Genomic DNA, 13,884 nt, shown 5'->3' on the forward strand with positions numbered 1-13,884 from the left:
AAATGTGTTTGGTCCGCTTTCTCAACTCGTGTCCACTTTCCTTGATATTTGCCAACTTGCATGATCTTTATTTTTCAGCTTGTTCTTGATTTTGATTAACAGTTGGTATAATTCCTACAGCCACAAGGTTTCTGGTCTCTTTCTTTGAATCTTGAGGCATAACATTTTTTATATAGGCGTATTTCAGGTCTTCGTACCATACAGCGTAGTGTAAAGCAATACGGAAGGTGGTATCGCACTGAGAAGCTGAATTTATTGGACGTAGGCCCTACTCTATAATATGATGATATTGATATGTGATAGATAGAGTAGTTGACCTTCTCGCATCCAAACTTTACAGCTGTTTGTTGATACCCCTGTTTACTATACTAAATCAAAATTGTTGAATAATTAAACTTAATCGTGGCGAGAATATTTATATCTTTAAAAGGATAAATTTTTGTGTATATTTTTAGACCACAAAGCATATTATTTTTATATTTTTAGTTCGGTCATTTGTTGAATCTCAAAAATTGCGTATTCGAACAACTAGTACTAATACTTTTTCTTATATGTATACACTACAGTATTTCTTTCTACAAATAGTAAATAAAAAATATACACCTTAAAATTTTATACAACTTTTTAATATTCTTTTTTGGTGTGATCTTTTTTGATGATGAGAAATTTTGAAATTGTTATATAAAAAACTTATTATTTCGATATAGCAATTTGAAATAAAATCCATCATTCCGACTTTTTCGCTTATTGTACACGTAACACTCATTTTGATACTTTTTTTGAATTAACATAGGCGAGTTGATAAATACATAAATTAAACAAATTTTCGAACAAAAACTGTTTTATTAATATATACAAGGGGATTTCTATATCTCTCAATGTAACAACTACGGTAGAATATATATTTTGATATATAAATTACACACAAAAGATCATGTACATGTAACTGATACGGAGTATCGCAGTGGTATTTAAAAAATCACACAACCAACAAGGAAAGTACTAAAAGTATACTTAATGTTTTTTTGAACATTAATTATACCGAAAATAAGAGTATTCTATCATAAATTAAATATTTAAGATGAGAAACAACCTTTAAAAATTGTGCATGTGTGATTAACAAGTTAATCTCCTAGATAAATTATGTTCACAGTGGAGAATATAATTCATATACATAAACTATTTATACAAACATACATATACCAAATAAAAATATTCCTTTTAACGAGTCAATACACAAGAATTAGTTTTTTACTCCCTTAAATGTTAGGTCCTTTAAGGTTGGGAAATGGTTACAAAAATAATTAACAGGATACTAGATAACTATTTGTTCTTCTATATCTATTATTATTTATCAGTAATAAAGCTTTTAACAATTTAATAATTAGTATGAAACATATGAATTTTCAGTCAATTCTATATTCAATTTCCCAAGGCTTCTCTTATAAATTATAATAATTTTCTTAATTAAATTTACACTGTTTAAAGATAATTATGTTACAAAGAATTTTAATCATTAATCGGGGAGATTCGTCATTTTCAAATAAAGATGTTTCTTTAAAGCAAGTAAGTATGTTTACAGTACTTTTCTTGTTAAAATGTTTTGTGTAAGTTTCTCAAAGCTTCCAGATATTCTAAAAATAAAAATCCAGACATTTCAAGAGAGCTTTAATGTTCTGATTAGTACATATTCCATGGTGTGGCGACGACATGGTTGCTTGTCTCTATTTGTCTGGCGATTTCTTCGTGAATACTATGATTTAGCCACATCATGTGAAGCTTCTTGTACTTTTCTTCGTTTAATTTCAGAGGATTGCCTCGTCTTAAACCTTGATCGGTCTCACCGTGTTCGTCTAGATATGGCGGTGATAATGTACAGCCTCGTTGAGGTGTGGCTAATAGTAACAGCTCGCAATCCCTAATACGTAAAAATACGCCAACTCCAGCGCCACATATGCTGGCGTGATAATTACAAGCGCCAACCGATATTTTGTTGTATTCCGCCTGGCAGCAGTAGCTTTGGGAACACAATATAGCTCCACAGACTAAGCACATGGTGGGGTTCCGGCACTCTTCGTTACTGTTGGGACAACAAAATGTCGAAACCGAGTTAATCAAATCGCTGTAATCGGACGGAAGCTTTTGCAATTGCGGAATCACTGATAGTTCGCCTGATGGACCCTGTTCCATATATTTCAGAACTTCTTCGTGGTGTGTCCATTTTGAAATGAGTTTCTGTACAAATTGGTCGTTATATATCAGTTCCGGAGTAGTGGAAAGATTTAAATAAGCACACATATTTTCAAACGAGTCGCCATCCACTTCCAACAGAGAACTTGGTGCTGGCACATCTGTTAAATAATGATAGAACAATACACAGCATCTTAAAAAGGGTCTTGAACGTTCTTTTATGAAATCCCACACTTTATTAACGCAAATATTCTGTCGCCATTTTCCGGTGGATACCAGTAACGAATCTATTACCTTATGCCTCACACCATCTGGCGAAGTCATGTCGCATGGGCACAAATCGAGCAAAATCTTGATAGTGTTAACGACAAACATTAACTTAAACGTGTGCCACTCCAGTACACCTCCTGTTGGAATCGGTGCAGAGGATTCCACTAGTAACGTCGGTAGTGAATATGTTAATGATACTAAGAAACTGAAGCTGTCAAACTCAAGAACTGATGGACCATCATTTGGATGGTCAAACAATATACTAAGTAGATTTAAAGCATGGCTTTTTATGATCATATTTTTTCTCCATGTACTTCCCAATATCGCAATTACTTTTATGAAATTTTCTAAGCAATCTCTTTGTCTACTTGTTAACGATCCTAGCAAAGGTTTCCTTTGATAACTCGTAACCACTTCGATGGATTCGATAGTATATGATAGTGATTTCCATGCCATGAGAGTCAATCTTTTATCAGATGGATGTGGGGTTACATTAAGACCTCTTGTGTAAGTCACTTGTGCAAAAATTCGTAACATTTCTTTAAGTATTGGGGATATTTTGATCCTATTATCGACAAACAACTCTTTAAATTCCTCCGATATATCGTCATCCTTTTTGCTGGCAGGTGTGGTATAAAAAATCTGATGCGACTGTAAAACACAATTCATTTCACATTCTTCCATAGTGTCTTGCTCGATACTTGTTCCGTTTGTTGCGCTCACGCACGCTTGACAATGGATGTTTTCGCATCCCTCCAAATTGCATTTGAATATTCCGTGACAAACCTTGTTTTTCTTTGAGATTATCCTTTGAATGTTCAATAGGAAATCTGAAAATGATAAATTGTTCTTGGCCATGTTAGGTTGTAGTTTATTTAACGGCGGGACTAATGGCAACACTGTGTTGCTCAAACATTCACACAAGGGACATAAAAACTCCTGTTTGTCAACATCAAAGCTAGCCGGGTGACGAAGTCTATATGGTCTACGATGCTCTCTTATCATTACATTGTCAAAAAATTTTCTCCAACAATCTCGATGCATAACATGTCCACACGTACTTGTGTATGGGGCCGGACCTCTGTTCGATTGTAGGAATAATGGGTTATTCTGTTCGATTCTGGTACATTTGGTTTTGCACAAGACTGTTGCCTGTTGAACAAAAGCTGCCATAACCATTGTAGTACCAGTCGTGGAAATTCGTTCCTTCTCCTGACACAGTATGCAAGTATAAGTTTGTTCAACGGACATGTTTGCCGATTGGTTTGGTCCAAGCGCGACAGTTTGCAACTCAGTCACTTCCATGTCACAAATTTCGATATTTTTCGGCAACTCCATACTGGTGTTTTCGAAAAGGTCTGCGTTTTCCTTGATAAAATTTCGCTGTTGGGCAGCCATCTGGGCTAATATCTTGGCTCGTCGTTCGGCTGCCAGCTTGGCTCGTCTTTGTTTTTCACTGACGTCATCTGTGCTGCAACCGGCATCCTTATGGATATCTAAAGAAACTTAAAAATACAATATTTAGTTTTAAAATAAGTTATAATTCTATATGCTGCAACTGATTTATATTAATTATATAGGATAGATATTCTATCTCTTATCTATATTCTATCTAGAGATAGGAAGAAATCACGTATTTTTAAATTACAACTGGAGTTATATTTATTTTAGATAAAATACAAAACTTAAAAATCCGCCATATTAAAACACACCCACCAGTTAATGCTCGCTTATCTGAGTTAACAAGCCACGTTGAATTCACATTTTCACGGAACACGTATTTTATCTTAATTAAACATTTAACAATAAAAGAAAATATAACTACAAATATGGTTTTATATCAGGATTTTCACCACCATCAGATACTACTATTATATGTACAGTTTAAGCATCATGGAAAAAATGTAAACTATTACAAAAATAAAGGTAGAAACTAAAGAACAACACCAAAATATTGATAGTGTTAATCATTAATCGATCGAGCTGCGTTATGGCAGAACTACATTTCGGGCTTATGAATTTAATATGCATAATAAAGGTGAATTGTGTTTTCTATTATGTTCAAACAATCAGTTTTATATTTTGTATTGTTTAATTATTCGGTGAATACAGATCTCAATCATGGATCGCTTAAAATTGTATTTTAACACTTGATTTTTAATTTGGAGAAAACTGCTGCTGAAGACCATCAAACACTTTTAGCAACTTGCGGTGATTTTGATATCAGTGAGAAAGAACGGCGTGGAAAATCGCTACAACATCAATTGACCGGAAATCGCGGATTCATTCCTTGCTATTAAAAGAATAAAATAATCTCAAGCGCACAAAGTCATGGGTTGGTCCAAGTGAGCTCGTTCATATCGGCATCGAGCGGAATGTGTGTTACGAACTGTCCACACCTAATGAAACTGTTACTGCACATATCCACCGACGTCAACAGAACAATGTATTGTTGCAAAAATGACTGAGAATAGCGAGTAACCACCGTAAAGTCACTCTTTACCATGACAACGGTCGCCACGCAGGAGTTGTGGAGGATATTTACTGGCGCAATTCGAACAAGAAGTTCTGCTGTTTTTCACTTGTTTAACACGGCTCAATGATTCTTTCGAAACTGTATCGCTATACTGTCAGAAAGATGGGAAAAAAATTGTAGAACAAATAATTTCATCAATATATATTGTAGCAATTTTTCTTAATGCTTTTTTAAAAGGAAAAAAGGTGTAATAAACGCTTACCTGTATCTTTATTGGTCAATTGATGGTATTTTTTCAAAGCCCATTGAAGGAGACCTTTGTGTGCATCTACGCGTGGGCATTTCAGTAACTTTTCCATAGATTCAAAGATCCCGAACTTTGTGGCGTTCTCAACAAATTTGAAAAATGGATAGTGTCCTAACTGCTCCTCCTGCAAGCCATAACCAACAAGATGCAGTGCCCTGTGGAGTTGATTCTCAGAGAAACTCCTCGCGCGCAAGTTCAAACACCTTTCGAATACGGTGTTGATGATATGCAACATAACGTCACACTGTAAAAGGTTTACTAGCAAACTGAACGACTCGCATAACTTAGGGAGTTGAGGGGGCGGGCAACATTCTAATTCTCCGTTGTCTTTCCGCCTCTTTCGTTGCTGTACTTCGGCTTTAGACATTTCTTCTCGCGTATAATGATAAAAGAACACGTTAAACTCATCGTAGTATTGCGGTTGAAGCTCGTAGGTGCCTTTGGAATTGCTGGACTTTAAGGGTTCATTAAATTTAGCTATCTCATCAATCACGTCGTCTACTATATCGCTGTCGGTTTCTAAATCATCCGACACGGTCTTCACCAGTTCCGAATGTGGAAAGTGTTTAATGCAGAGCGCGTGTAAAATATCCTTCTTGACACGGTCTTTGTTCGTCACATGACTAACGCCGGGCATGTGCCTCTCGCCGATGATAATGATCAGAAGATGCAAAAACTCCTCGACTAAATTGATCGTTTGCCTCATGCTGTCTTCTTCGGGAGACTTCAGGGTGTTGATCTCGAAATCCGCCAATGCCCAATTTATTAAATTAAATTTATTCAAGACGTGAATCAGAAATTCATTGCTCTCAATCAGGGACGCTCCAATTTGAAGTAGGTTTATATCGCGATCCAGCATTTCTGTTCTACATTTGACGTTATGGTAAAAGTAAAGCGTATTCAGTAAGGCGTAGCCGTTTCTCCTCCACATGCCCGCGTGCACCTGCGCGATCATAACTTGGGTCCTGAGAACTGGTTCGATTATTTGAACTGGGGTTGGTTTTGGTACTTGGAAACTAGGACAATCGAAATGCAATCCGTATTTCTCCAAATGCAAATGCAACGCGGAGAGCAGCCTGGTTAAGGGTAGATGTATGGATACTGGTTTCAATGATACATCATAGCGCAGGCAGGCTGTACTATGGTCGACTAGCTCCCTAGTCTCCAGAGCGGCATTTTTATCATAACATGGATTACTTTCTAAAGCTTCAAGTATATACCTGTACGCTTTTACAAGGACGATTTTATCTGTAGCGCACCACTGTATAATATGGGAAATTGAAGCTGCTAATTTAATATGTAGATTAAATCCGGATTCCCACTCAGGTTCAAACTCCATGTGCTGCCCGACTTGCCGTGTTACTGAATCCATCCCTGAAAAGTAATTCATGTGTTGTAAATATTTTGCCATGTTAGTTGTCAATTATTTTTGTATTTCTTATCTTAAATAATTGAATAAATATTGCTTAGTGGAAATATTGTTGGGAAAAACATATCGAAGATTAGTACTCTAAGAATAAATGAATGAATATTATATAAGTCCTAAAATTTGTAATTGAAATGATTATCTATATACTTGCCTTGCATCATAACCAGGAGATCTAGCATGACCGTCAGCCCATGTAAGAAATGTCTCCTGAGATCATCCGTCCATGTTTCCGGTATAAAGCTTAATAAATACTTCAAATCAAAATGCATAACGAGCGTTCTTTTGAAAACCTGAAATGTATCATGTCTTTCAAATGCCAGTTTTCCTTGCTCGTTACATTTCTGGCGATATTCCGACAGTACTGTATTTAACAAAATAAAAAGAACATCATCAGTGGCTATAAGATGATGAGCCAACGTTGGTACAGTATAAAGCTGCACAGATAATGATGAAATTGAATAAGAATGGTCATGATCATCCCTAATGAAATCCTTCATTATCTGGCAATAGTTCTTCGTAAAAACTTTGGCTAAAGTTTTCTTGTTCTCATATTCAAGAAGCATCCCGGCTATAAGTAATTTGTGCCATTGCGTCCGGGCGCTTTTCCACAAAGAGGCATCATGTAGCATAACTTCAGTTAATAGACACCGCCGGTGTGGTGTGATGGCAAGTTCTGGGATTCTCACCATACAATTACTGAACACTGCTCTGAAACCTTTTCCATTGCTCAAAAACTTTTCAAGCCATGCCAGGAGTTTCATTGCGAAGATCTGATGTGTAATCACATAGGCATGATTAACCAATACCTTAAGTGGTCGGGTGCCATGGCGTGAAGTATGTTTCTCAATTTCCAATTGTGTCTCTAAGCAAGTTTGAAAAGAAGAACACTTTACAACAGCCCTTCCTTCTCTATCTATATTAGTTACATATTCAGTAGATGTTCTTTGATGGCATTTCAGTACTCTTGTTAAAGTGCTAATCACTTGCTCAAAGGTATGAACTTCATCATTATATAGAATAGTGCAATACATATCTAAGTCAAAAAGTTCATTATTTACACTACTTGATTGTTCATTAGTCAATATATCAAATCCATACCACAATATTGTATTGAATATTGTAAATGTTCTATCAATTAAATCCTGTGGTAAGGTTTCAGTGTCACCTTCTTCTTTTACCTGAAAATGCGTTTTGTTATTGTCAATCATTTACATTAATATATATTTAATACCTGATGAAGACTGCAAAATGGATCCTTTTTCCATGCTTCTAAGTCTCCACAATCACAACAACCTCCACCTCCAGACATTCCCATGCGGTATTTATGAAATCGGTGAGGGGAATTTTTAAAACAATCTACACATAGAACACATGTTTTGTCCATACCACACTCTCTACAAGAATATGTTGGTTCAGCATGTTTGAAAAACCTTCCACAGACTGATGAATGCTTGTTAGCATGGATAAGTTGGCTCAGTGCCTCTTCTGAGTCACCCTTGCAAATAAAATATTCTAATGGTAAAAAAAGAACTTCACGAGCTTGATCCTCACTGTATAACCAATGAAGGCTATTCTCATTAAGTGGGGGATTGAAGATTTTTGGAACCCACTCATTCCAATGTAGATTTAAAACATTTGATATATCCTTTGACTTTTCAAATTCTTCAATCCATTTAGATGCTATAGCTGTTGCTGTGGGAAAGTCCTGGGGCATTTCCACATCAGCTGATTCCTCCATTTTCTAAATAAATAACACAGTTCAATAAACCTACTTCAGTGGCCATAAATATCAGCAAAAGATAAAATAAAAAAATAAGAGTGTATTAATAAAACTAAATAATACGTAGAATTCAAAAATTAAAAGAATGATGACATTTGAAAATATATGACAATATTATTTTTAATATTACCTGTCTTAGTTTATTTTCAAGTTGTGTAATTAGATTTAAAGGTAACAGGGGTATTCTTTTTTGATTATAGTTCATTATTAAGTGATATTATAACAATATAAAATATTAAAAAAATATAAATACTCTTGATCTTTTTACCGTCTGACGTAAAAACACTTTCTAAACACAATGAAAATGAAATTAACTTACTGATTTTTTACTTCCTACGTATGTACTTGATCATTTGCCAAAATTGGTTAGTACACTATTTTTTCTCTAATTTAAACTGTTTTCAAGATATAACTCTCTATAATCCGATTCTGAACTGTCGAAAGATGAAGTGCTCCTACAATATTGTAAAAGATGATTGTCTGATATTTTCCTTAAAGACGTAGAAATCAGAAATGTCATTCTCCAAATGTCAATTTATAAATTAAATTTCCTGAAAATTTTATAGTTGATTAAGAAATTATTTCCTATTGTTATTTTATTATTGAAATATATTTATTAACATAATAACAACTCTTAAACCTTTTTAAATAAATAAAATTTAAACAGTATCAAGTGGTGACATCTTTTATTTAGTACTATAGGCAAAAATATCTTTAGTGATATAGGATAGGATCCTTAAGTAATTAAAATTAAAAGTAAATCTTAGGATCTTAAGTAATTCTTTATACTTTTTTTCCATAGTTAAGATTAATCGTATTACTTATATTAAATGAAGTGTTAATGAGAATAATATTATGAAATCATATAAGCTTATCAATTTCGTAGGCTAAGAAATATGAATAAAAGCAGATAGAAAACTGTAAGTGTTCGGCTAAAGAGCTGGCCTTAATAGTTGCTCGTTAGATGTCACTGAATATTATTCTTTGAATAAAAACTGTTTGACAACTTGTGAGGGAAAATATTTTTAAAAATAATGTCATATATAATAATTATTAACAATATGATTTAAGTTTACTAAAGCTTGTTGGAACATAATTTTTCAGTATATTGTTGGTTGGGCAGGTATAAAAATTGTGATGATACTAGAAATATTAATTGAAAAAAGATTTTAAAAAATTAAATAATGCCATGTTACTACTAATTGTATTTAATTCATAAAACAATGCAGACATTTTAAAATATATCTAGATGAGAAAATAATCATTCTTTAACCGCACAGTACTCATTAATTGGGTTTTTTACATATAAAGCCATTTAGTCAAAAATACTACCACACTTTCTACCTAAGATATAAAGTAAAACCCATTAAATTATGGTAATTTTTAGAAAAGTCACTTATCGATGTAATTCTTTAGATAGAAGTTATCATATCACTGCGGTTTCAAGGTGTTACTCCTTAATTTTTTCCAAGATATGTTTTAAATGTGCTGGTTAGCAAGTTTATTTTTTAGTTTATAGCTTTAAAAGATACTAGTATATCTTCTTATAAGGACTATGAACTCTTCCATCCAAATCATTAGTAGTATTTATTTTTTTATACTACTTAGCTGTTGTGTCCACAACACATTTAACAGATATTTGACCTTGCATGTAAACATGCAGTAAATACGAATTCATACTTATTATTATATAAGTTAGTATATAGTAGTTTTATTACGTCTACCTGATAGTAAAATTTCCATATATTTATACATACCACCTTACCTCTTTCAGTTGAATATATCATCTGATAATTTTAGAATTGAAAATAATTAAAATATCTTCAGGAATCTATAAATAGAATATTAAAGTGTATAAACATAGGAGGTTCATGACATATTTTTAGTATGTTGAGATTTTAGGATTTATTAGTTTTAGGTTTTTATTTAATACACCTATCTAAACAATTGAAGGCTTTATATAAACGAACTAATGAATTATCTATGTACAACAACAACCACAAGAACGCGGTCTTTCTCTTGACTGACACTTATATACATTTAACACCTACATAACTCAAAAGTCCCTAGAAACTAGTAACATTTCATTATTGTACTCAACACAGATTCCTTCTTTAAACTAAAGAAAAAATATTTATTTTTATATAGTGTAATCTTCAAACGATGGACATTGGATTTAACGATAGACTGATACGACGATACTACTGACGAACGATGATATATTGAACGATAGACATTGGATTTAAATATTATTGGTATTTTCTTTCTTATCATAACTTTGTTTATGATGTTACCGGCCATACGTTACTTAAAAAGCTAAAGCGGTACATATTATTTTAGCAATAAACATTGCTTTTTAGAAAAGGACCGTCGAACAGCGATTCACAAGAAATTTTATTTTCTTATGCCATTTTGCAGCAGGTAAATAGGTTCATGAGGTAAATAAAAATGGTAAAATTTTGAAGTAACATATTTTATTTAAAAAAGTATTGAATAAAACTAAATAATAAAAATATAATTAATATATGTTTAGAAATTCTATCTTTATAAGAACATCATATTGCATATCATTATTTTTTATAAATAAATATATAAAGAATTGTTAAATAATTGATTTAATGATGAAACATTTTTTAAATAACATATTTTATTTTAAAAAATTATTGAATAAAATGAAATAATAAAAATTATTTTTTATTTGCCTTTCTATTTGTATAAAAACACCGTATTTAAATTAATTTACATATTTGAACAATTAACAATATCCCCAAGAACCATATAAATAAAAATTACAATAAAAAAGACTAAAATCGTTTAGATCAAACCCGGCCAATATAGTTAAAACCAAATGAAAAAGCTACCACTATATGTGAAAGCAGAGAAATTCTCCTAAAAATCTTCAAATGTGATCAACTATGATCGTTACTATATAAACCAAATGTGATCGTTACTATTCTTGATCCACAAATCCCATTAATGAATTAACTACCTCGGGCTTTCGATTAACCTATTGTACATTTACTAACCTAAAATGAATGGATTATCGTACTTTTAAGCTGAAGGAAATCTCAGTGAATATATCATTATTTTTACAAAACAATAATTTATTTACTGATACTCTTATATAATAATGCATTGTATTTTCCTTGTCATTAGATCATTAGGGTGTCGTTGATAGTTTTATAATTTGATTATTTGATCCAGTTCTATCTTTGTTAGCAAATTTAATTATTTCATAGTATCACTCTACATTGTCCTTATATCTCAGCAAAATGCTGTCTAATTTCTTCTTCTCTGATTCTCTAAGTTTCACATTGTTCGACTTCCCCTCTCAACAAATTCTAGCTATATCTTATAAAATAAAATTTAATTCATTACTAAAATATATTATGTTTAAAATAAATGTCTAATTATTACCAGTTACTACAATTTTTGCTACTATTCTTGATGGATAAACCTCATTAATGACTTGACTACTTCCAACACAACAAGAATAATTTTCTTCTCTGTTGTCTCTTGTTATCATTAAATTTTGGGATATGTTGATACCTGTTCGAAAGTGATGCTGTTTGGATTTTATAATTTTTAAAATATAACCCGTTCTTCCATATTTTAAAATCAATGTATGTTAAACCACCAAGAATAACACAATTTAATTATTATTGACTCTACCGTTCGACTGGAAAATAATGTACCACCATTAGAAAAGGAAGACAATATCATGACAATATGGTTTATTCTTTTCTATGACATTTTATGCAGGAGAGGTGCATGCGCCAAAAACCGGAGATGATTGAGGAGTAATGTGTCCTATTTTCGGTATTTCTCGAGATCGATTAGTTTTGCTTTTTTCGATCTTGTACTTTCTGTACATATTGTAGATATGGTTGTGTTTTTATAACGAGCTGGTGGACATACTTTAGTGGCACACTGTATAGTTTATGTTTCTTATGTTTTGGATTTCGCAAATAGCTCTAGTCACGGTTGATTGCATGCGACTTTTTACACTTTGCAAGTTGGAGTCGCAGCTACACAGTTGCGCGGTGGAGATAAATGGTCAACTCCATAACGAGGTCTTCCTATCTCCCTTATAGAGTTGAGCGTCGATTGAAACCGGGAGTTAATCAAACATATAATACAATACCTTCCAATCAATCTCTGCAGGCACATATATAGGCCCAGCTCTGGCAGGGCCTATATGTGCGTTAAAATCTTTAGCCAGAATAGATGGATCAGTTGCAGAAATAGAATTAAAGACTTCTGCATAATTCAGTAGGCGCGTACAAAGATACAGTATATGTTCTCACCTTATCTGATTTAGACTGAATATCAATTACACAAGAAGCCGTTCTTCTAGCGACCATGAAGTCGACACCTGCTGATCGCTGGTGACCACCCGAATAAAACAAGCTGTACACTTCATCGGTGGTTGGTGTTCAGGATGTCTGAGAGATAAATTAGAAACATTGTTAAGTATGTTTATAAAATTCTTATATTTATTTCTCAAAATACCGTCTTTATAACATCCACCTTTTTATAACTTTATGACGGTATTTTGTGTCTCTCTGGCAGGACATTTTATTACCACTGCCTGGTCTCTGGTTTACTTGGAAAAGGAAAAAAGCCTTATAAGTGGACTATTGGTTCCAAGAAAAGGTGATTGTCAGATACCGTATAGTTTCAGAGTAGGTGTTGGCATACTCACCACCTTAAATAGGGCATACCAAGAGGTTCGCAAATCCATCTGACTACAGGCCCATCAGCCTGATTAGTTCACTTTCCAAACTTTCCGAAAAGGCGATATTACACGCGTTAAACAACTTTAAACAACACGGACGCACACCACATAATCCCGAACGAACAATTCGGTTTCCGTGCCAAACATTCAAGCCTTCATCAAGCTGTTCGCGTCGCACCAACAATCAACCAGGCATTAAGAAAGGGTCGAAAAACTGGAGCCATCTTTTTAGATGTTTCTAAAGCTTTCGATCAAGTATGATATCACGATCTAATATTCAAAGCTAAACAGCTTGGTTTACCTAATGATCTAATCTCCCTGATAGATTCATACTTGGACGGTAGGTCCTTTCAAGTGAGGATCGGTGACGCAGTTTCCTCTTGAAAACAGATTTCCGCAGGAGTTCCGCAAGGTGCTTTATTAGCCCCTGCCCTGTTCAACATTTACATGCATTTTATGCAGATGATACTTGATGCCTGATGCTTTTTTCACAACCGCTTACAGTCCCGACGCTATTCGCGACAGACTTCGAGTCCAACTGAACCAGGTAATTGCGTAGTACAAATTCTGGCGGTTGAAGATAAACCCGAGCAAAACTCAGGCTATTCTGTTCCACCGCAAGGAAGAGTTCCGCGCCTATTGCCTCCAAATCGATAAAGTCTTTATCCCCAGAAAAATATCATACCACGGTCTC

At 33.6% G+C, this 13,884-nt stretch overlaps 1 protein-coding gene across 4 annotated transcripts; it reads right to left on the reverse strand.

The window, feature by feature from the left end:
- Positions 1-823: 823 nt before the first annotated feature.
- Ubr1 (Ubr1 ubiquitin ligase) lies at positions 824-8,980 on the reverse strand. Of its 4 annotated transcripts, none has more exons than XM_076417534.1 (5): positions 8,772-8,980; positions 7,904-8,413; positions 6,824-7,850; positions 5,199-6,617; positions 824-3,956 (listed from the first exon to the last, which is right to left on the reverse strand). In XM_076417534.1, exons 2-5 carry the CDS (start codon positions 8,408-8,410, stop codon positions 1,681-1,683), a joined length of 5,229 nt encoding a protein of 1,742 aa, XP_076273649.1. In that variant the 5' UTR covers positions 8,411-8,413; positions 8,772-8,980; the 3' UTR covers positions 824-1,680. The 4 variants fall into 4 exon arrangements, with proteins under 4 accessions (XP_076273649.1, XP_076273648.1, XP_076273646.1 ...); XM_076417533.1 differs by having other exon boundaries at positions 824-3,965; XM_076417531.1 differs by lacking the exon at positions 8,772-8,980 and adding an exon at positions 8,583-8,771 and having other exon boundaries at positions 824-3,965.
- Between the last annotated feature and the right edge of the window lie 4,904 nt (positions 8,981-13,884).

The sequence above is a fragment of the Rhynchophorus ferrugineus genome, unplaced genomic scaffold (genome assembly GCF_030347505.1).
Source record: "Rhynchophorus ferrugineus isolate W39M unplaced genomic scaffold, kcgeb_rfMv2 rfM11, whole genome shotgun sequence".
Lineage (NCBI taxonomy): Eukaryota > Metazoa > Arthropoda > Insecta > Coleoptera > Curculionidae > Rhynchophorus > Rhynchophorus ferrugineus.

Coding starts and splice junctions, on each gene's coding strand:
- Ubr1 (XM_076417531.1), bottom strand. CDS start 8,657: ATGAACTATAATCAAAAAAGAATACCCCTGTTACCTTTAAATCTAATT. Junction 8,414..8,582: donor TTGAAAATAAACTAAGACAG/GTAATATTAAAA, acceptor TTATTTATTTAG/AAAATGGAGGAATCAGCTGA. Junction 6,618..6,823: donor TCTCCTGGTTATGATGCAAG/GCAAGTATATAG, acceptor ATTACTTTTCAG/GGATGGATTCAGTAACACGG.